Source organism: Gastrolobium bilobum, unplaced genomic scaffold (assembly GCF_033153095.1).
Source record: "Gastrolobium bilobum isolate Gb01-03AN ecotype WA unplaced genomic scaffold, APGP_CSIRO_Gbil_v1 utg9238, whole genome shotgun sequence".
NCBI lineage: Eukaryota > Viridiplantae > Streptophyta > Magnoliopsida > Fabales > Fabaceae > Gastrolobium > Gastrolobium bilobum.
In genome coordinates this window covers 153,471-178,525 of record NW_026895853.1, presented here as the reverse complement: position 1 = coordinate 178,525, position 25,055 = coordinate 153,471, and the positions used below count along the sequence as shown (strand labels likewise).

The 25,055-nt window shown below is 34.8% G+C and overlaps 1 protein-coding gene and 1 long non-coding RNA gene across 3 annotated transcripts; one reads left to right on the top strand and one right to left on the bottom strand.

Annotated features, from left to right (window-relative positions):
- The first annotated feature begins 475 nt into the window (after positions 1–475).
- Positions 476–17,937, top strand: LOC133296428 (MADS-box transcription factor 23-like). The gene is made up of 9 exons (XM_061495412.1): positions 476–511; positions 800–1,028; positions 10,360–10,438; positions 15,792–15,853; positions 17,078–17,174; positions 17,256–17,297; positions 17,476–17,559; positions 17,682–17,836; positions 17,919–17,937. Exons 2-9 carry the CDS (start codon positions 847–849, stop codon positions 17,935–17,937), a joined length of 720 nt encoding a protein of 239 aa, XP_061351396.1. The 5' UTR covers positions 476–511; positions 800–846.
- On the bottom strand, positions 10,514–25,055 carry LOC133296429 (uncharacterized). Of its 2 annotated transcripts, XR_009749500.1 has the most exons (4): positions 24,702–25,055; positions 24,503–24,570; positions 10,875–11,160; positions 10,514–10,760 (listed from the first exon to the last, which is right to left on the bottom strand). It is a non-coding gene; the product is annotated as an uncharacterized LOC133296429 (long non-coding RNA). The 2 variants fall into 2 exon arrangements; XR_009749501.1 differs by lacking the exons at positions 10,514–10,760; positions 10,875–11,160 and adding an exon at positions 19,922–20,177.

Genomic DNA, 25,055 nt, shown 5'->3' with positions numbered 1-25,055 from the left:
CATATGTTTCACAGACTCTTGAATCCCTTCCACTCAAACCAATATACGTTAATAATTTTAATAATCGTATTAAATAATAATAATAATATCTTAAAAATAAAATATTAACGATTATTTGTTTTTTCCTTCATTGTTAAAAACACTAAACCCTAAAAAAATTAGAATAAGGTGGACGATATAAAAGAAGCGCCATTCACCAAAAAAAAAAAGGACATGCACGGTATGCATTACGGCATGGGTATTCGTAGTTCCATGTGTCAACGTGGCATAAGCTGGACGGCTCGACTTTCTAAAATCGAATAACAGCCCAATAGCCTCTCTTGACTCACTCAGAACCTGATTGGGACTGGGCCACGTGCCCCAATCGAGGAAACCACTAGTGGTTTTACACGCGCTTATTTGTGGTTTCTCCCAGAAAAAGCAGTTTCAGAAACTTTCCTTATATAGCTAGCACTTCTTCTTGCGGAGCTGAATTCAGTACGGTTGTCTCTTATAATCAAAGCCTTCACCAGTAAGCGCACGCTCTCTTCTCTTTACTCTTTTCTTCTTCTTTATTTTCGCACCTTATTTTTCTTTTTCTAGATTCTCGTCTTTCTTTTTTTTTCTCGAAAAATTAATCCGACTATTATTCTTCATTTTCTGTCGTCTTGTTTTTGCATATTGCATCTAACTGTACTCTAGAAAGAAATGGATGATTCTCTCTCTCCTCTTCATCCAACAGTTTTCCTTGAAAATTTTCTCTTGATCTTCGCATTTCCTCCAGAAATTGAAAATTTTCTCGTTAATCTGTTTGTAGTAGCGATTTTTCTGATTTGGAAGAATCGAGTTAGGGTTTGATTGGCATATATGGGGAGAGGGAAGATCGTGGTGAGAAGGATCGACAATTTGACGAGCAGGCAAGTGACGTTCTCGAAGCGAAGGAGTGGTTTGCTGAAGAAGGCGAAGGAGCTTGCGATCCTGTGCGATGCTGATGTAGGAGTTATGATTTTCTCCAGCACTGGTAAACTCCACGATTTCGCCAGCACCAGGTGCTCGCTATGCTCTTAGATTTATTTATTAACCGTTTATCTCCTATCTCAAAATATATGTGTTCATGTGCATCGTGTTGATTGCTATGATTGTTGTTAAATGTTGATATGGGCATCAGTGCATTACTAATTTGTTCCCTCAAGGTTTTTGTAAATGTGCGTGACTATATAGGACAGTAAATGCTTGCGAAAGAAAAACTAGATCTGTTATTGAGCTTGAGAATTTTGTTCTTCTGTTATTCGTAGTCCGCACTTAGTTTCGTGAGAGTTATTTATTGACTTTAAGGATGCAGAAGGTTTGTAGTAATAGCGTTATCAGTTTGAAAAATTGAAATGTTATAGCAGTATTTTTGTTCCATCACATGGGAGAAGGAGATTGGAGTTTGTGAAATCATGCTTGTCTAGTTAAGAAATTTGCAGATGATCGTAAGATGTTTGCTAATTGGCATCACTATAGAACTTGCTGATCATATCTGGTCTGAGGGAAGTTCAATAACCTTCTGTGTTGGTGTTATAGGTTTGAGTTCCCAACTATTGTCCATTCTTGTATTGACATATGGATTTATTACTAATTAATCAAGACATTTATTCTGAGGTGATTCTTGAGTTTGGTTTAGATAAGGTAACGGTTACGAAAATAATCCATTTAGTAAAAGGTTTTATATTTCTCATATTGAATAAGAATTGAAATCTTATATTGTAGAGATAAAAAGCATGTGGGACCCATGTGTTAGAAAAAATTATATGTAAGACCCATGTTAGCACGGAAATTGAAGGGTGTGTAGGAAAATTTCAATTCTCATATTAAATGAGAATTATAAAACCCTTTAGTAAATCAGAATGCATGTTATTAATATTTATAGGTGAATATATAATCCCATATTTAATCTTGCTGATTTCGTAAGTTGAGAAAGGAAAAAGTGTTTGTCATTATAAATGATATAATTTTGTGTCATTTTAGATGAATGATATCATTTTGATGTATAATTGGTGATTTTTTACTTTCTCTCTCCTCCATAAAATTAGGAAGAGAGAGAAAATTGAGGAGAGAGAATTAAAAAATCAACAATTATGTACCAAAATGACATCGTTTGATATAAAATGACACAAAATTATATGCTTTAAAATGACAAACGTTTTTTTTATATGATTTAAAATGACAAACGTTTTTTTATGAATAGTGGTTTTGAACAATTATGTAATCTGAAAAATTCTCCAAAACTACTAACACATTCGAACAAGTAAATTCATTTCCTTTGATTTAAAGAATGATTCAAAATGCAAATGAATATAAGACCTTATATAGCCAAACCCTAGGCGTCATGGTACAAGTGTACAACACTGCATTGCTGCATTATCGACTATGATCTGATTACTTAGCAATTCCGCACCAATGATTCTCACCCGACCAGTAAATAAGTTAAAAGTTGCAAAAAAAGAGAAGTTTTTTTTTTCGGGAACAAATATATATATATATATATATATATATATATATATATATATAGGTAAAATCATTTCTGCAGTCACTTTACGTACGACAGGTGTATGGTTATGATTCTCCTATATTTAATGCTTTCACAATTTGTATGGTTATGATTTCCCGCATTTAATGCTTTCATATATATATATGACAAGTATTTGAACAGCTACAGAAATGTAAACCCTTTTATATATATATATATATATATAGAGAGAGAGAGAGAGAGGTGTTAATATAAAAAGAGTATATGCAAACGTTAATATAAGTAAAAGTACTACAAAAGTTTTCACCAAAAAAAAAAGTACTACAAAAGTAGTATATGCATGTTTGATTAAATTAAGTTTTAGGAAAAAAAAATTCAGATGGTAATATTTTGATTATAATATATTTTAAACACAAAATAATCTAATTTAAACACACAGTAAGGTTCCAAAAGAAAAAATGAAATTTGGATATCATTCTCTTCTTACATCACTTTTAGTACTGTGCAATAGGGTAGAAGAATTACACAGTTCATTTGGCAATCATCCTGACCTGCAGGTATCAAACCTGCTCTTCCGCAATAGATTTGGAAAAATCCATAGCAAGTTCGGTGCGTGTTTGATGTCATTATGTCTCGCTCTAGTTCCATAGCCTTGTTCGTTTAAATAAATATTATGCCTTGTTTAATTACTAATAAAGTGAATTATATATTCACTCGCGTCTCACTTGTTGTGATCAAAGCTATTCGTAATTAAAGTGAGACATAATGACCAAAATACTCGAGTTCCACATGCTGTGCCATTCTACCCTATTTTGGTTTCCTTTTGCCGGTAACAATGATATTAGAACTAATGGTTGGTTAGCCTGTTAGTCAAGTAGTTAGTTGGGCCAAGTTTTTTGGAGATAAATGGTGATTGATATTTAGGTTTATAACCTGTGTCAAATCTATGTTGTAGAATCAAGATTTTTTTTTTTTTTGAATCAATATTTGACTACTCATGATTGATAACCTTATTGATACTTGAAGAACCTTTCGCTTGAGGGGAAGTTGACATATTATAGGACTTACACTTGAGGGAGAGATTGCTTATAACTCAAGTGTGAGCGATAACCCCTCACATCGCATGATAATGAGCTAAGTGAGAAACATATAATGAAAAGGTTCATAAACCTAACATTTTAAGGTAGGGTTGACAATTCGTGTCAGCAAGTCGTGTTTGTGTTGATTGAGGTCAAAGTGTGTTGTTGCTTCTATGCAGGTTGACAAGACATGACACAAATGACCTGTCGACCTCAAAGTGTCATGCTTATTATGCGGGTTGACACGATATGATGCAACACAAATTATGTATTGAACGTTGCTTTCAGCATTGTTGTGTTGACATGACACGACACAAATAACCTGAAAAAATATTAATGTGCGTCATTGTCGTATTTGTGGGTTGAAACGCAACATCACATAAATTTTTTCTTGCTAGGTTTTGTTAACACAAACACAATGCAGATTTGAAAACGAGTCGACCTAAACTCAAATTTAGCCTGTCGTATTAAAAACTACCACCCTTATCTCAAAGTTTTGGGTTGAGACGTGATTCTCTTGGCCACTTAACAGGAAGTTGATCCTTTGTGTGTGTGTGTGTGTGTGTGTGTATATATATATATATATAAGGGTAAGATATTGTAACAACCAAGTAGGGTTACTACCATGTTACTACCAATCAATTTCACCATTAATTGGCTATTTTGATACGACGGTCCTGATTTGATCAATATATAGCCATTCTCTCTCCCCCCCTTCTCTCTCTTCCCTTCTCTCTGACTATAATGATCAATTACAAAAAAAAGTAGTTGAAAATCCAATTACTGAACAGTAATCATTGGGAACTTATTTTGTATTCTGCATATTTTCACAAAGGAAGAACCGTGTACTCCAAAATATTTAGAGTGGAATTCGACAAACTTCTTTTAAAAATTTAAAATACAGTTTTTGTCATTCCAGTTCAAAATAATGTACTAGGTATGTACGAGGCAAAGGGTATACAAGTTCACAATTTATAAAACAAGCTACAAATAAAAAATGCTCTGAAGTATGATTATCATGGAAAGCTTTCCAGCAATTGGTAAAATGTGGAAATTAAGAAATAGAAACGAAAAAAGACAGGAATGAATACGATGAATGAGATAAAAAGCGTCTATAAGAAAATGAAAGCAGAATGAATCTGATGCAAAACCGTCCGGCGATAGAGGGGCGCACAACTTAGAGAGGGATTAAGGGCGGCGGTGCGACGATGACTACAGGTAGCGACAGTAGAGTGGGGCGGCGCGATGACAGCTATGGGAGACGGCGCGACGGCGGCGGCAGAGACTAGAGAGTATAGTCAGAGAGAAAGGAAGAGAGAGAAGGGGGGAGAGAAGGGCTATATATTGATCAAATCAGGACCGTCGGATCAAAATAGCCAATTAACGGTGAGATTGATTGGTAGTAACCCTACTTGATTGTTACAATATCCTACTCCACATATATATATATATATATATATATATATATATATATATTATTGAATGTAAATTTATTTTTATGATGTTTTATGATTTGAGGATCGAACTCGTGATCTCGTAATTACGGAGGCTTTGATACCATAATAAACAATCATCTCACCCAACAACTCAAGCTATTAAGTAAAGAATCATCGATGATTTTATATTATACCTCTATAACAATAATAATTTGTTATACATATTTCTTAATTCTAAGACAAAAACACCCTTACTTCTCAACCCAACACAATGGCTAATGATAGTGGCGGCAACGACAATGGCACATTGTTGTTGAATAAAAAAATATGAGTGCTTTTGTCTTAAATAATATAGTGTAAATATATTAATTATTTTAATTAAAAGAACATGATATTTTTTGGAAAAGGACCTATGTATGGGGTGGCAAGTTGGAAGGGTAGATTAATGTTGATTTGAGATAGGAGAACTTATTGTAAGACTAACGTGATCATTACAATATGCAAAATTAACATCTATGCAATAGGTAAATGGAAAACAACTTAGGAGAGCCGCACCTGTAAATTGGAAAAAACATTTCTGGACTCCTCTAACAGGTTCAACAATACTTGAACCGGAATACTTGAACCTGATATATATATGAGAAAAACATTACTCAAGCAGCTTGAGATAAGTTTATCTCCGGCTACTTAAAACTACGTCGTTTTATTTATTTATTTCCTTATATTAATTGATTCACCTTTGAATGATTATAATTCTCTTTTTCTCTCTCTTCCTTTATCACCATTGATCTATCTTTGTATGGTTATGATTTAGTAGCCGAAGATAAAATTATCTCAAGCAGCTTGAGAAACGATAAGCCCTATATATATATATATATATATATATATATATATATATATATATATATATATATATGAAATTTATATATATTCTCTCAAGATTTTAAAGAGAGAGAGAAAATGAGACAACGACAGAGAAAGAAATGTTCTCCCTCTTCTTAGGTGCTTGTATTTCCTATTATACTAATTAAAAAATAGTAAATTTTATTTGTCTTTTAAAAATATAACTGTCATCATTTTGATCTTCTACAGATTTTTGTCATTAATTTAGTTTTTCAATAATGTAAAGTCTCATAAACTTTAGTCCATCATATAATTTTTTTTATATAAATTTAGCCTCTATATGTAAAGTGTGGCCAATTTAGTTCCTGAATTAAGGTTTTGTAATACTAATTTTTCTTGGTACGACAAAGAAAATTGGGTTTTATATTAAGTGACGTGGTTTATATTTTTGGAGGATGAAAGTTGGGTTTACTCTTTAAAAAAATTACAGGAAAAACTTCTTTTTAAAAAAAAAAAAAAATTGATTTTTTTTTAAAATTTAGTTGAATTTTATCTTTTTGGAGTTTTGAAGTACTAAAACTTGTGCACTGCTAAACTAAAGGACCCATTTTTTTTCCCGTCTATTAACTTTCTTTCCTAACACCCCCTTCCTATAGAAAAAGTGCTAGTTTGCAAATGCTAAAGATCATAATTGACTTATTTAATTTTTGCTATCCACAACTCATTTACTTTAAATTCTCTGACTCATTATTTAAGTTGATTACTCTAAATTCTTCTTCTTCTTTTTATGATACAATGGGAGCACTGTGATTTACATACAAACTATATAAATTCCTCACCACTAAATCAATCTTAAAGGCTTACTCTAAATTCTCCTTAAATATGTTAAACGTTGCCCGTACAAAAATATTCTTGGGTTAATGCTCAACAGATGCTAAATGTAAACTATTATTCATAGCTAATATATATATATATATATATATGGAAAAATATTTTTGCAGTTAATGCAGTTAAGTTATCTGCATTTATTCCCAAAACAACGTCGTTTTGGTATTGAAATCTTAAAAAAATATAAACATAAAGACTATTATAACCCAGAAATAAATTAAAGGTGCTTGCAGAGTTAGTTTTCCAGAGATTTTTGAACCATTTGTTTACCAATTACAAATTCAGTAGTAAATACTATATTATTACCATAGAACCTTGAAATTCTAGTAAATAGATTTGTGGCTTTGATGTAAAAGTTTAGTAATAAATCCTAACCATTAATTACCGGAAAAAAACCTCATATAAATACTTACACCGTTTAATTAACATTTTATAAAATGTAAATTTAACAAATCTAATCATTATATTATGGGAAATCATTTGGTCATGTTACATGAAATCAACTGTTCCTTCCTACAAACAAATCGATATATGTGCATCACTTCTTTTTTACAAAAACTGGTGGAACCCACTTATATTATGTCTATAGCATGATGCAAGCTTTATCCAATGACATAAGATTCATAAATCCCTTATATTATACTATGTTATATTATTTGTGATCATCATGCACACTAACATATCAACATGTGCTTTATGAAATAAAGAAGCCTGAGTGAGTCAGTCAGTTCATCCAACGACTTAAAGATTAAGAAACATAATGACATCATTCACATTCTTGGAGAAAAAGAGGAGTGATCTGTGTCAGATCATGAATTTTACACCTACTGCTGATCTAGGGAAGTACTTGGAAATCCCTATCTTGCATAAGAGAGTCAATAAAAATACCTTCAGGCATATTATTGACAAGACTAGCAGCAAACTCAGTGCGTGGAAAGCAAAATCCCTTTCTATGGCAGGAATGGTTGTTCTTACTAAGTCTGTCCTTGCAGCCTTGCCTATGTACTCCATGCAAACCTCTCTCATTCCCCTTGGTACTTGTGATGAAGTGGAAAAAAAATGAGAGGCTTTGTGTGGGGATCCAATCAGGAAGCTAGGAAGATCCATGCCTTGCCGTGGAGCACTGTGTGCAGAGCTAAGGAACATGGTGGCCTGGGGATTAGAAGTCTGAGAAAGACAAACAAAGCATGCCTTATGAAGATTGGCCATAGGATTTTAACACATAGGGAGGACCTCTGGGTGCGAGTTCTGAAAGATAAATACAAAGTGGAGGAGGGTCTGTTGCCCAAGGTTAAAAAAAGAGCTAGCTGCTCCAATCTCTGGATTGGGCTCTCTCGGGTGTGGAACAATATCCTTGAAGGGTCAAGAATTTTGATAGGAAATGAAAATGGGAGCTCATTTTGGAACGACAAATAGCTGCCCATCGACCCTCTCAGTGATCACACTACACAAACCATTCTCTTAGAGTCCTATTGTGCTAGTATAGCCCAGATGGCAAACCATCAAGGTGAATGGAAGTGGCAGGAATTCCAAAATTTACTAACACATGAAGCATTAAATTTCATTGCAGGTACTATCCCTCCCAAGCCGGATGATGGAGATGACCAGGTGATCTGGGACTCCTCCTATGATGGCCTCTTCTCCATTAAATCTGCCATGGATAGCCTCGGTAATGACGACTCTGGCCAACATCAGCCCAATTGGAATACAGTCTGGGAGTGGGATGGCCCACCCAGGATCAAGACATTCCTCTGGTTGCTTCTCGGAGATAATCTACTCACGAACCAAAGGAGATACCAGAGACATCTTACCAATATCAACTCTTGCCCCAGATGCAATTCTGCCTCGGAGAGCTGTATACATGTTACGCGAGATTGCTACTGGGCTCAAGCCATTTGGAAGATGCTCATTAGTCCAGATAAGTGGTCAGATTTTAACAACCTCACTCCTCATGTTTGGTTATCATCTAACCTGAACCCCAAGTCCAATATGATAGGGGGTTTAAAAGGCTGCACTCTCTTTGGAATCACTTGTTGGTTTATCTAGCGAGAAAGAAATAGCTTAGTTTTTGAAAACAAGAGCTCTACAGAGGAGGGGACGGCAAGAGCAGCACGTACATACATGTTGAATTTTTCAGATGCAAAGGTTTTGCTCAAGGGTACTGGTCTTCAGGTCCATCCTCGGGTGGAGAGATTTATCCAATGGGTTCCTCCCCCATCTGGGTCCATAAAAGTTAATACTGATGGATCTGCATTGAGAGGTAATAGGCAAAGTGGTTGTGGGGGTGTCTTGAGGGACGAATCTAGTCACTGGATTTTGGGTTTTACAAGGAATTTGAGAGCGGGAAGCTCTGTGAAGGCAGAACTCTAGGGTATTCTATTGGGGCTTCAAACTTCTTGGAACAAGGGATTTAGAAGAATCATTATTGAAGGAGACTCCAAAGTGGTGCTGGATATGATCACAGATGGATGCTCCCCATGTCATCCTCATGCTGGTCTAGTTAGGAAGATTACACAGATGAGAAACTTAGATTGGCAAATTAATTTTGTTCATATTTTTAGAGAAGGTAATAGTGTTGCTGATTGGCTTGCTGGTTTTTCTCATACTTTAGGATGATAGATTGTTTTGTTAGAGGCTCCCCCTCAAGGGTGTATAGGGGTTTGAGAGAATGATTTTAGGGGCGTTGCTTGGCCCCGTTTGATTAGAGATATGTAGTTGTTGCTTTCCACATTTATACAAAAAAAGAAAAAGAAACATAATGACATCATAATCAATAATCCAAGTCTAAACTAGATAAAACATTTTATGATATTCAGTGGTACCAACTGCTAAGGGAAAACAAATTTTAGGACTAGGCTTCTCTCTATGCCCCTTATATATAAGTTTCGCCAATGATCAATAATTTTCTCATCTTCATAATAAAACATAACTCTCACCAACTATGCCCTAGAGATGTTTGCAATTTGAATTGATTTTGAAGGGAAAAATCTTCCCAGCTACATTGATATTAATTTGGGTCGAGTTCATCATTTATTAGTTAAGCACTATTATTAAAAAATTCATATCCAAATTCCTTTTTTTTCCTCCATCACTTAGTTAGAAAATTTTGACCAAAATAAACTTAATATCATCAAATAGATATAAATAACTAATAGGTCTAAATTTTTTCATAAAAAACATTAAAAAAATTCAAATCTAATCATATATGCAATAAAATGCATCATACTACCAGAGCACATGACCACATCGTATTCTTAACATATCTTTCCTAGAAATATGAAACCCTTGCCACAGGATAGACAGAGTTCAATTTCTCTTAAGCATAGCTTAAGCTTTAAGCCTTCATGTGACATACATGTATAGAATCTTTTCATATAGACGCAGAAAATCTGATAATTGATATCATACGTAAGTGATCAATAGAGCAGAATGATTCCAGCTATCGACTATATATGACACTATATTCTCAGCTGGTCCTGTGCCAGTTTGTTGCCTGATAAAAGTTTTAAGTCTTCCAACATCCATCTATCTGTATAGTTTGATCCTAATTTCGTTTGCTCAATGTTAGCAATCATCAAAACACATGACTGATGCAATTTGAATTTGAATGACTTTGTTCCAGCATGAAATCTGTTATTGATCGATACAACAAAACAAAAGAGGAGCACCATCCACTTGGGAGTTCAACCTCTGAAATTAAGGTATTTATAAATATCTTGTACCAATACCCGCAATGGAGTTTGCTATCAAAGATATGAATTCATTTACAGACATGCTTGAGATAGTATCATATAATTATATAAAACACTAAAACCTTAATTAGAATAAACAAAAATTTGGAAAATACGATTCACAACATTAATACCTTAAGTTTCTATTTTCTTGGTTTTTTTTTCATGGAATTAAAGATACAACACTTGTCAGGTCCAAGAAAAAAAAATGATCATATCTTTGGAGGACACCCTCCCAGCCACCGGTTTTCTCAGTGTTGTCAATGGCACATGGTAACCACTGGTGGCAAAGCTTACAAGACATTGAAGCATGGCAGCCATTGTGAAAAAAATTAGAACAACGAAAAAAAATAAAAAAAATAAGAGAGAAACAAAAATGAGTGAAGAATAGAGAGGCTGAGGGTACCTTTGTGTGATTTCAGCAGAAAAATCAAAATAATGAGGGCACTGCCGAAACAGGTATGGCCACATTAATGGTTATTTCAGCCTAGACGTTGAAGCTTTCAGACCTCATCCTTTCAAATGAGATCATCACAAACTACCTAGAGAGTGTGATGAGACAAAATGCAGGAACTTAGTGGGACCTATCAGATCTTGGTTGGCATGGTCATATGCCCAAACTGACAGAATGCTTTTTGTGTTCTGCCCATAGCAAAGGCACAGGCCATTCTGCCACCCAAAACGTCCGTTTTCTGCCAGAACATAACGAAACAAAGCATCAGTTAACTACTCTGGAGGAAGGACTCAGATTAAAAGAAATTAAGAGAAATTAAGAACTTCTCCCCTTTATTTCAGAAGAAACTTCACAAGTAATGCCAAATTTAAGAACTTATGTCACAAAAATACCAACATTTCTCTTGATTTTGTCTTTCTTTCTAATCATTCATTCCTTCTAATCAGTTGAATGGGTGTTTCCCCATGTTTAGAGAGCTTACAGCCTCAGGCATAGGGATTGAAATACCCTTAGTTGCATCCATTCCAGCCCTACCAAGCAAATCCAAAGTGTATTTAGATTAAGGGAGCAATATAAACACACCAAGGAGATGCTTCACTTCAATCCCAAGAAAATAATCTAAGGTCTCAAGCTGCTTAGGAGCAAAGATGGAATTGAGCTTGATAATGAGCTACTGTATCAATTGTGAATCACTCCCTGAAGAGCACACAATACGAAGAATAAAGAGGGGAGGGTCACACTATTTAAAGCCAAGATTTAAGAAGGGTCTGCTCAAACTCTCAAACCAACCCCTATGAGCCTATTTCAGTCCATACAATGCCTAGTGAAGCCAGCACACCAGAGAATTATAAGGAGATTCAAATCCTGGAGGTTGAGACATGTAAACCTCTTCATTTAGCAGACCATTTAAAAAGGCATTGTTAACATCCAGTTGCTGTAAAAGTCAGTGATAAACAAGAGCCAAAGTAAGCACAAATCGGATAATAACTAGCTTGACCACTAAGGATAATGTCTCATTCTAGTAAAAACCATGTCTAGTGGGAAACAAGGGACCAAGTACTATTGACCTAAAGAGCAGCAAATTCAGCCAGTACGGCATAGAACCACAGCAGATCAGCTAGGGCATGTTCACCTATGAGCATTGGGTCCACCAGATAGATACGGACAAGGGTTGTCTCCAATCAAGCTCTAGATACCACGTAGAGAGAAGAGGAAACAAGAGACGTTTAGTAAAGTCTATGTGTTGTCTCCAATCAAGCTCTAGATACCATATAGAGAGAAGAGGAAATGAGAGACGTTTAGTAAAGTCTGTGTTAGGTTACACAATGAAGATTGAATTATACGAGTAAAAAATAAAAATAAGAGCAAAGATACTTAGATACCCTAATTATTCCAAAAACAAGATTTGGTTAGACTATACAATAAATCTAGACATTACTAATGCAGCAAATGTGTACACTATTTACATTATCAACATCCCTGACTCCCTAAAATCCTTTCACCAAAAAAGCCATCTTATGCAATGATAAACCTTGTTATTATCAAACATGTGTTGTCAATTGCATAAGTCAGCAAATGGTGGCAGGCCAAAAATTTGCAACAGTTTTATGTGGGTTGGTGAGGCGACCAATGGGAGAAATTGTAGCCATGTATTATAAATGTGCAAGAACCATTGAGAAAGAGAATAAGTTTGGGGAAACGAGAGAAAAGGAAAACTGTGCTTCAGAAGTTCTGATACAAGGACTATTTATAAGAGACCTTGATGACTCAGCAATAAGTCACAACTATCTAACTAACACAATAGATCAACAACAAACTGATAGAAGAGAAAGGAATCTAATACAACAGAATCACGATACAACAAGGACTATAATATGATACAACAAGAGTTATAATATAATGACTACGCTAATATTCCCTCGCAAACTCATCAGGGATGGGGCTGCAAGGCAGAGTCCAAAACTGTGAGTTTGGCAAGAAACTGAGCAAAAGATTCAGGGGAGAGAGGCTTTGTGAGAGTGTCCGCAAGTTGATCAGATGCAGGAACATGGACAACAGAAATCTACTTGAGCAATACTTTCTAGCGAACAAAATGAAGATCCAGCTCTAGATGCTTTGTCCGAGCATGAAGGACATGATTATGAGCAATGGTGGCATATTGGAGTGCCCCAACAACTGATCTATACAGAGCAGGTCATCAAAGTAGTTGGAACCAACTTTCGACAGCTTGCAGCTGGAAGGCATGGGAGTAGAGATAGACTTAGCTTCAGTCATATTAGTTTTATGAAGAAGATCTCAAATATACTTTGTCTAAGTGAGAAACAGAGAACCATGGGACTGTCGTCTGACTTCAATCCCTAAGAAATAGTCCAAATCACCCAAATCTTTAAGAGAGAACTTAGAGTGGAGCTGAGAAATCAAAGATTGTATGAAGGGAGCATCACTGCTAGTAATTATAATGTCATCAACATAGACTGACATAAAAATTCTCATAGGGCCAGATCTATAAATGAAAAGAGAAGGAACACATCTACTAGCTTGGAAGCCAAAGGAAAGCAGTGTTTCTTTAAGTTTATCAAACCAAGCCCTTGGGGCTTGTTTGAGACCATAGAGGGACTTGTGTAGTCTACAAACTAAGGACTTGTCTTCACTCTCAAAACCTGGAGGTTGTTGCATGTAGACTTTTTCTTGTAGATTTCCATTTAGGAAAGCATTGTTGATGTCTAGTTGCCTTAAAGTCCAGCCATAAGTAAGGGCAATGGTAAGCATAGTCCGAACTGTCACCGGCTTGATAACGGGTGAAAAGGTCTCATTATAATCTAGACCAGCTCTTTGGTGGAATCCCTTAGCAACTAACCTTGCTTTATGCTTATTAATGTTGCCATCAAGATTTTCTTTGACCTTGAAAACCTATTTACAGCCAACAGCATTGTTGCCTGCAGGTAAGGGAACAAGAGACCAATTTTTGTTAGATTGTAAAGCAGCAAACTCCAATTCCATAGCTTGAAGCCAGTGAGGACTGGTGAGGGCTTGCTTCACTGATGTAGGTTCAATGTGAGTGAGAAGAGCCAAGGTTCTAGCCATAGTTTTGGACCTGGTGGTTATGGAATGAGTAGGAGATGGTGGACTTCATGATGCTGACGGAGCATATTCTGACTGAGATGACTCAGAGAGAGAGGATGACGAATTGGATGGACTGGAAACCTGAACATCAGTGGTATGAGAAGAATTCTAATGAATATCAGTGGATTGTCTAGAAGAACCAGAAAAAGCAGGAGCCTGAGCTTCAATAGGAGGACAAGGACTATGATTGGCATCAGTGGATTGAGCAAAATTGGAATTATTAGAGCTGTCAGGCTGAGAACGAACCTGAGAAGTGACAAGAGAAATGTCATCTTGTTGCACAGGTAAGGAAGACTGAGAGGTAAAGGGGGTAGGTAAATTTGGTGACTTAATGAACAGAGGAACAGAAACAGGAGTAGATAGTGGATGAGGAGATGAGTTATTAGTGCTCCATAAAGTATAGGAAAATCTATATTCATTGAATAAAACATCTTTAGACACATAGATTCTCCCATTTGAACTCAGACACAAATATCCTTTGTGATTTGGGGAATAGCCAAGAAATACACACTCCTTTGACCTATATTCCAGCTTATGTTTGTTGCAAGGCCGAAGGAAGGGAAAACATGCACAACCAAAACTTTTAGGAATTTATAGTCTGAATTTTGCCCAAACAATTTAGTGAATGGGACATCAAACTCAATGGCAGGTGAAGGCAGTCTATTAATGAGATAGGTAACAGTGGTAAAGGCATAGTCAAAACTGATAGAAGCGAAAGGAATCTAATACAACAGAACCACGATACAACAAGGACTATAATCTGATACAACAATAGCCATGTTAGAAAAAAAATAAAACATTGATTAACACATCCATAGAAAAACACCTAATAGTTTATATCGAGAACAATGATTACAATAAGACGTTTTTCAAGCAAAATAGCTCACTGTAGAACATTTACTATCATATCATTTTTTTGCTAGATCTTCATCTAACAAGTTAAGCTTGTTAGACCTTCACTCTTCCCACCAATCCAAACATGTAAATTAAAGAAATGATGTTGGAGTAAGAAGCCACATAATTAAAAACAAAATAACAACCCAAGCAACCCTTTCATTTAAAATAGGAAATGATCATGACGAATATAAAATTCCATGAAAGAAATTAGGGAAGAATCATCCCAAACGCTTAAAATCATAAACCTATAACTGTAAGAAGTCATAGTCTTATCTCGATGAGTACTAGGCAATCTTAGGCAAATATTTTTTGGACAACCACCTAATAGATTAAGGTTTAGAGTAAGATGTGGACTTGAAACAACATTCAAGTTTGGAGATGCTTACGCCTTTCAACTTCTCTGATTTTAATTTTTTGTACCATATACAACAACCATTTAAGCCATGTAATTAATGGCTAGATATTTCTATTAGAGCCAAAACACATTTGACAATGTCAATTCTCAGCCAAAGCAAAACATAAACAAAATATATCATAAATACTTTAGCTTCTCTTGAGAACAAAAGATGAAAATCCCAAAAGTCTAAACCTAATCCTTCCTAAACATTAGATTAAAATACTTTGAGAACTTTATAAGATGCCAATCAGATGGAAGTTTATGATTATTTATGCATATTTGTTGAAACATTTGTCGCTTTGCCTATTTAAATTTAGTTTAAGTTATCTCACATACTTATCTGACTCTTGAAGGGAAATACTGTGGTAAAAGCACGTATAACACTATAACTAGTGCTTACTTTTCCTTCAGTATATGAGAACATCAAATTGTTTTCTTACCAACTTTTCTAGTTTTGGCAAAGGGAGGCAGCAATGTTAAGGCAACAGTTGCAAAACTTGCAAGAAAGTCATCGGTACATTCTTTTCTGTGCTGCATATGCTTGTTTTAAAGATATGTTCAGAAATATTCATGTTTAAAAACACCATAATATGCAAGCTTTTAATAAATTTGATTGTTCAAAACCCTTTCAAGCCAAGTTGCATCATTCACAAAATTAAGAATAAAATATTTTTAAAAAAAAAGAAGCTTTGGAGCAGCTTTTAATGATTTATGTGGCTATAGAGGTTTTCTAGACTAAAATGTTTTGGTACCGGAATCTAATGTACTTCTTTGTGTATTTAGTTGAAGCTCATCTTTAAAGATATCTTCCATCCAATAGACTTGTCTGGGCATAGGGTTATATATATTATTTCTCTCTCATAATAGTTATTTCAAGGAAAGGGAGTCACCATATCATGTATGTGGATAGATTAGGAAGCCTGGCTACATTTTGATTATTTTCTCATTTGTGGTTGTATCTTGTTTCTTAGTTGATTGGCCATTTTCCCCTACATTATAATTTTTTTTACCACTTTGTCACTCTTCCCAAACTAAATATCAATTTGCCTCTTTTTTTCAAACTATATACACCAATGTGCCCCTATTTAACCAAAGTTTGATCAAACCTTAGTCTTTGGTAAATCATTTGCTCGAGTAAGTGTTAGTCAAACTTTGGTCAAACAAGGACAAATTGATACATAATTTGAGAAAAAGGACAGATTGGTATATAAATTGGGGGGAGGGATAAAAAGGTAAAAAAAATTGAAAACAAGGGCAAAATGGTCAATCAACCCTTGTTTCTTTGGCTTTCAAGGATATATTTCCTCCCCTTAGTTGTTCTTTCCCTCCAAATAGATTATATATGGTCACCATCTGGCTCCTAATATAGATCACTACTCCTAATATAAGTGGGCATATTAACGCTTAATAATTTAAAAAGTTTAGTAGAAGAAAAGTCTCAAGAAATATGTTTACCTTTCGATAAGATCCCTTTCTTTCTACAGTTACCAACTAGTTAATACTTATATCAATCATGTTTTACCTCTCTAGGTAAAAACCTGGAAAAGACAGTCAAAGTGTTGGTAAAATACTATTATGAAATACAAAGCTGAAAGCATTTATTAAATGTAGTCAAATTATAAAATACAATGTACTTGCTAATTAATATGTTCATTGTCTCTAGCCTGTAAGATGATTTTTCAGTTATCCAAGATGCAAATACAAACATTTTCTTTTGGTATTTGCTATGAACTAACAGGCACATGATGGGAGAACTGTCAGGTTTGACTGTAAAAGAATTACAGACTTTGGAGAACAAACTGGAAATTGGCCTTCGTGGTATACGTGAGAAAAAGGTTTGAATTTTCCATCCAAAATGTGGTGCTCCATTTTTTAAATTCAATATATGATACTTGACATAAGATTGACTTATGCAGGACCAACTTTTAATGGACGAAATATATGAACTGCATCAAAAGGTCAGTCAAGAAACAGAAAACTACTAAAAGGGTTGTATGAAGCTTACACTATGTGGGTCTATAATAGGCAGCCTCATCTTGCATTTGCAAGAGGCTAATTCCACAACTTAGACACAACACAACCATTGGTGATTTTACTATATTACATTAAATAAATATTTCTTTTTATTTTCTGCAGGGAAACCTCATTCACCAAGAAAATATGGAACTGTATAAGAAGGTAAACCTAATTCGTCAAGAAAACATGGAATTGAAAAAGAAGGTATTGGTTTGGATAGCACGACAAACTAAAATTATCTCCTAAAACTAAAAGATCCATTTCTTAAATAAGTGCATCCTTGCAAGTAATTTTATTCTGAACTTTAAAAGAGTTTCACTAACCAGGTCAATGGAACAAGAGATGGGAATGGAACAAACAGAAATTCTGTTCTCACAAGTGGTCTGGGCACAGGAGAGGAATTCCAAGTTCCACTGAATCTGCAGCTAAGTCAGCCACAGCAACAAAACTCAGAGGCACCTTCAGGAGCTACAAAATTGGGGTAGGATCTCATTTAGCTGTTCGATCTTTAAATCATGACAAGAGCAAAAATCTTGATATAAGATTCACTTTGGTTGCTGCAGCAGATTGCAACTACGTTGATGCATCTCAAGGAGATGAATCGTTATTGGTTGCTGTCAAGAAAATAGGCTTAGATTTGAGTTTTATTCTTTTCTATTAATGATGTGACATATGGGCCACAACCATTCAAATCAAAGGTTTTAATATGCAATTATCAATTCAAGCAACTCTGGTATGTATGATAAGCAAGTAAAAAATCCTATGTAAAGTCAATATTCATAAATTAAGAAAATTTACAAATTACACAGATGAATAATGCATTTTACTTTGTTAACTGAATTTAAAATTATTCCTGTTCTTCAAATGAGAAAACTGTCAGAGTAATTAGTAATATGAGACAAAATTTTATAACATTCAAATCAACGGTTATAATTTGCAATTATCAAGTCAAGCAACTCTCGTATGTATGATAAACAAATGCAAAATCTTATGTAAATTCAATATTCAATAAATTAAGAAATTTTACAAATTAGAAGATGAGTGATGCATTTTAATTTTTTTTAACAGAATTAAAAACTATTACTGTTCTTCAAATGGGAGTGATCCTCCTTTTTTACTTAGGGAGCATAGTTTCTCTCCCGGTGTAGATGAAGTTTCTATCTGGCTGAAAACTCGTGACATTGTTCTTCATGATTTAAATCACAATTTGAATCCTGCCCAAATATGCATGAAAGTTCAGGCTGATCATGATGCTGTTCTTCCTGACTCTTTTGCTGTTGGTGATTCAGTATATTTTAAATTACAGCCTTACCGTTTGAAGTCATTGGCTAAGAGGATCAATAAGAAGCTTAGTCCTCATTTTTATGGTCCTTATATGGTATTGGAGAGGATTGGAGAGGCTGCATATCTTCTGGACCTACCTCCAACTAGTAGAGTCCACTCCGTATTTCATACTTCCCATTTTAAGAAGGTTGTTTCTCCTTCTGCAAATATCCAGGCTCTACCTCCTATGTTGAAGGGTTGATCTTGAAGATCTAATTGCTAGGTGCAAGTCTGCTTCCAGTACCACCAAAGTGCTACTCAAATGGAAACACCTACCTTCCTTTGAAAACACATGGGAAGAAAAGAATATTCCAGTCATTCAGGGAAGGCAATTTGCGCACCAGCTGCTGATGTGGATAATAGAATGGGTAGGAATGAGGAAAGCCTTGGAAGTTAAATAGGAAGGGAGCACATTTGGTAGGTTTATCATGGAATTGAGGGTTGTTTAGGAGCCAGAGCTCCTCAAATTTCTCTGATAGTTCATCTTCTGGGTTCATATCGTTTACTGTTTCTTGCACATCATCTTTCGTTGTTATCCTTCTTGTTTTCTGGAATTGGTGGCTGTAATTCTATATATTACCAGTAATATACCAGTGTCTCAGTTTCAGTTTCATCCGAATTTTCCCCTCTGATATTAGTTGATTGTATCAACTATATGCAATCTAGCAGTTTAACTTCTATTGTAAAATAAAGAAAAATCACCACTTTGGCATTGAAACTTCATTTTAAAACTGACATTTGCAGTCATGGCTAAGCAGAACTGCCATGGTTGTAACAAGGCATTTACAGCCACACTAAGGAATTCGTACTGTAAGTTAATGCCACACCAGTAACATAATAATTAGCAAGATGTTCAATTAAGAAGAAATAAGTCATTGCTATATAAAATGTTATAAAGTCATTTTAAAGCCTTACTTGGCCTATTAGCCTAGTATAAGTCAAATTGTAGGCATGACCTAGCCTATATTTAAAAATTAAAAGGCCCAGCATAGGCCTATTAGGCTTTCAAGAATTAGAAAAAATAAATAAAATAATAAATAGGCCGGCATGTAAGCTTGTACAGCTAGGCCTGTGTCCTTTTCTAAACAGGCTTTAAGGCCTAAGCCTATCCTCACAATGGTGGGAGCCCCGTGCACTGCTGACCATCCTTTATTTTATATTGTTTAAAATCAGACAACTGTTACGAAACAAGAATCAGATATTCAGTTTTAGTATTTAAAAGGAAAAAGAAATCACCCTGCCAAATATCGTCCGTATAGTTTAAACCCGCGTTGCAGATACCTCTTCCATTAAAAAGAACCTTGCTTCATCAGCACAACCTATATCCAGAAAACTAGACTCACTAAGATTCAAATAATATCTTCAAGCATGAAGAGAAAACAAAAAGAATGACTAATATTGTAGTTTATCTGCGGAAAAATTGACCCATCACCACAATCAAACAACGTATTCCATATCAGCAGCACTAGAATGAAACTAAGGCAAACTTTTTGCAGAATCTGTTTCAACAAAAAAAAAAAACTGTTGTTATCAAAAAAAAAAAAAAAAAAAAAAAAAAACTGATGTTGTGACATTAATATTCAGAAAGTTCAGCAACTGCATACTAACAACAGAGATCCAGATTTAGTCTACTATCAATATGATCATTACTGAAATGGTTTGCAAATAACCAGTCCACTCAACCAGATTCAGATCAAGAACAAAATGCAATACATATTCAATTAATTGCTAATTTCAGGATGAAAAAAGTTGGTAAAGGGTAAGATGCACTACAGAGGGCGCATGTAAGAGACAGAAGCACAAATACAAAGCAAGGTGTTCAAATGCCAGTCATCCCCAGTTCAAAGAAATAAAATGGAGGTATTTTAAACTAGAATTTTGCTAGAAATATGAAATATATACATGATCACGTCAAATAAATAGTGATACACATTCTATCATGAAAAATCTTTTAACATGTTAATGGCCTCAGTTTGGTTTTCAAAACATGGTTTCTTTACAAGAGTTGTATTTATTATTCCAAATTGATGTGTTTCTCCTGTCTTTGTTTTGTGCTTTTTTTTTGGTGCCTCATAAAAGGATGATATCATTTTATTGATGAAAAAAGAATAATTAAAATATAGGAGACAGTAAAACAAGGAGAGGAAGTAAAGGAAAATAAAACGAAAACAGCAAGCAAGGGGGCTCAAAAACAGGAGGAAGACAGCCTAACAATAAGAAAGGAAGTGTAGAAGAGACTAGCGCATCTCAAAAAAGAAAATGCAATGTTGTAAACATAGAAGTGAAAATTCATCAAGAAAAAATCGTCAATACATAATTGAAGATGAAGAATATGAAGACCATTCCGTATAAGCAAAAAGACCCCGAAAATATCTCATTTTCTCCCTTCCAGTTTTGCTTTGCCAGTTCCAATTTTTTGCCAGATGGTAACTGACATTGACAATGGAAGCTATGAACATTATATGATTTTTAAATTCAACATTATGAAGGTTATCTATTGTGGTTATACAGTATGATTTATGTAGTACTAAATATAAGGGAAGAAATTTCAAGAATTAAAAGCAAAGAACCCGCACTGAATACAAACCCAATTCCAGCTACCAATTTTAAGTTAAATCTGTGACAAAACTAATATAAAAACCATTCATGTACCTTCATTTAACAACTTGAACTTTTGGGTTAGTTAATTCATGATATAATATTAAAGCTTTTATAACCAAATCGTCTATAATTTGATCCTTACCGCCCCCATTGTAATAAAAAATAGAACTTTAGCGCAAAGTATGTGGATTTAAGCCCAAAGGGCTCTTAATTGAGGAGGTTCTTAGAGATGTAATATGAACATCATTTATGTGTCTTCACCTAACACCTTAATTTTTTTAAATAGTTGGTTTATGACAAAATCATTTTCTTAAAAACTAGTTACATTTTTTTTTCTATCTAATAACCAATGGCAGCATAGCTAAATAAAAAAAGGTTTTTGCTTAAAATTACCCAAAATGAAATGAGCAGGTGTGAGCTAAAACAAAACATATTTTACCTAGACATTCCTAACATTAATAACAACCACATCAGCTGCTAATATGGCCATTGATCATTCTCAAGGGACCTATAGCATTTCATAAATTGAAAACAATAAATCATGCGACAAGAAGTAAACTGATCTACAAGGACAAAGTAATTTAGTGGAAAGTTTCACCTTTGAAATATTATTTTATGATTAAAAATTTCATAATTTTATCATTAGTCCCGAGTAGATTATTACAAGAAAATCTCTAAAGCATCATGAAAACTGATTCTTCACAGCCTAACAGGTCATAACATGTTTCCACATACATGAAAACCCACATATACAATTAATTATTTCAAAAACACCAAGAAAATTAATAAAAAATTTAATAACAAAACCAAGAAATATAAGGAGGAGGATGCACAATCACAAATAACCTCTTAGTGGCACATCAGAACTTGTCCGAAAATATCCAAACACCCTATTACAAAGTCCAAGTAAAAAGTTGTTGGCCTCATGACAAAAGGAAACATTCTGGCGTCAGAATACGCATCCATCATAGTTCATCAGGTCTACAATATCAATTTCTGAAGTTCATTGAATCATGATCAATATGAATTATAGTTATAGGTTGTTGTTTTACATATATATCAATGAGAGGTCACGGGTTTTAAAAAGAGGGTGAACCAGAGCAGTGGTAAAGTTGTTCCTTTGTGACTGAAAGGTCACGGGTTCGAATCCGGAAAACAGTCACTTTACAATTACTTGTAAAGGTAAAGCTACATACAAGGATTGCTCTCACCCCACACTCGCTAGTCGGGTTAATTGGGGAGTGATTTTTTAAAAAAAGGGTCAACCGGCGCAGTGACAAAGCTGTTCTTTCACGACTGAAAGGTCATGGGTTTGAATCCACGAAACAGCCTTTAACAGCCTTTTTGCAATTATGCAAGGGTAAAGCTGCGTACAAGGATTACCTCCACCCCACACTCGCTAGTCGGGTTTAACGGGGAGTGGTTTTTTTTTTTTATATATCAATAAGAGACTCTTCTTTGTAGCAGCACTTTTATAATTCACCCCTTCAATCTTCATCATTTATCACAATCCTAAAATACACCATTTGACCTTCATAAATCACTACTTTTTCCCTAGCCACATACTTATTAATCTCGGATAGCGGCGCGTAGCGGCTGACCCTCCAAACTGCTATAGTACTATAGCGGGTAGCACTACAACGCTACTATGCAAAGTGTACCTAAGTGATACACTAAATTGTACTACACAAGTATAAAACTTAAAATATGAAAATGTGACATAAAAAACAAATTTGAAGGATCTCAAACTCAAATATAAATGATTTCAAACATTAAAATTCAAATCATAAGCAAATTGAAGGAATTAAAGTCTCAGATAATGTAACACAACAAAATAAAGTGGCAAAATTAATCAAAATTCAAACTGCCACTTAAGTAAAATGTCAAAATCAAAGAACTTAAGGAACTAATCATAATTGAAATCAGCAACATCCAAATCTTTATCTTCACTTTCACTTGTATCTAAGTTGTAAATCTCTTCCTTCTATGACGAGAAGACTTTTGCATAAACTACTGTAGCGGCGCAATAGCGCCGCAATTCACGCTACATCTGCTACACTTTGCCTGACCATCGTGGCACGATCTATGGCGGGCGGCCATTGCACCGCAACGCAACTCCGCTATAGTGCACTAAGATGGGGCTATTCACAAGTATGCCTAGCCATTGACCATTTTATTTCTATTCAAAACATTTCTTAAAAAACTTTGGCCTTTGGTTCAGGCCAAAAATCTTCAGTAATATTTTCTCAAAATCAGCAACTGCTTGTCTTCAAATCCTTGTGCATTTATCAATAAAATAGTATACATGCTCTAAGACCACTCTCCTACAATCCTGAATGGCATATCCTCGGTCTGAAACCCTAAACGTGCATAAAGAAAGCAAAATATGCTGTATTGTCCTACAGCACCCGTATTTTTAACAAAATACCCATTGTGTTAAATCAAAATACATCCTCCATTGCTCAATCAAGCCTCATGCAAATTGTACACTACATGGGACTAGCCAAAATTATTGTTCCAACATGAAAACCCTTCAAATGAGTAGGTCAAGGCATATTTGAAGATTCATGAGATTTATCTTAAACCTATTTTTTTTCTAAAATAGGGATAAGTTTTGCAGGTTGATTTGTTCCATCTTCAATTCAAATTGCTTTCCCCACATCATCAAAAACAACAAAAGTCACAAACCCTTATCCAGTAAGATAAAGAAATATCAAATTATGTTCAATAAGAATATACACTCAATTAAAATAAAAAACTGCTAGAAAATTGCATTTTGGATTTTGGGAATATAGATCACAGTATTGCACAATGGTCATTGTATAAGGAGAGGAACCACAGATAAAATCCAGGTAGCCATCAATAAAACTATATGCACATTCTTTTTGAAGTTATCAATTTAGCATTACCTTTTTCTATTCCATGGCTTTATTTTATTAGCTTATTACCCTCACCGTGTTTAAAAATTTGATAATAAATAGCTCAAAATGCGAAAACGCTTATAGAACAAACCTCATGGAACGAAGCACAAACTTTATTTGATTTTTAACCTAATGGAGTGAATGAGACCAAGGAAAGTATTCACCGACATGGTTCACATTTCAGTGAGAAAAATAGAACGACAACACGGGAGAAAAAAAGCAAGCGCATTCGACAGCGCATTCATTATTAGAAATAATGAAAGCAGCCAATCAACAAAATACGATCAGTTTCTCGTATTTACCGGAGATCGAATCGGCCTTCTCCGTCCAAAACGATCTACTGTTTCCGTAAAGACCATTAAAAAGCAACCTACATTGCAAGATAATGCACAGGTAAATGCAAAACACGAAGAAACACCATATGATATTAATACCACAACAATATTGAAAAAAAAATTCATATAATTCGTTATAAAATATCCGAACAACGAGAAATCTTACAATATAGTTTCTGCAGCAATGTCGGTGCCGTAAGATTGCAGGTTTTCTTGGATTTTCAACTATCTTGGATTTTTACAATATAGCTTCTACGAACGTAAGTTCGAGGAACCGTGGAATCTTTGAGTAGCGAAGTAACAAAAAATGAAGCAAGAATGCAAGTACGGACACGAACTTCACGAAGAAGATCGCAGTTCCCGCCGGTAAGCTGAGAATCGAATTCCATTGATGAATCGGATAGAGTGATGAAACGAACCATGGAAGATTGAATGAGAGATCTGTGTCGGAGAATTCCCATACAAATGGCGAGCCTGTGCGTTCTTGCAGGTACAGAGAGAGAGAGAGAGAATGCGGAGT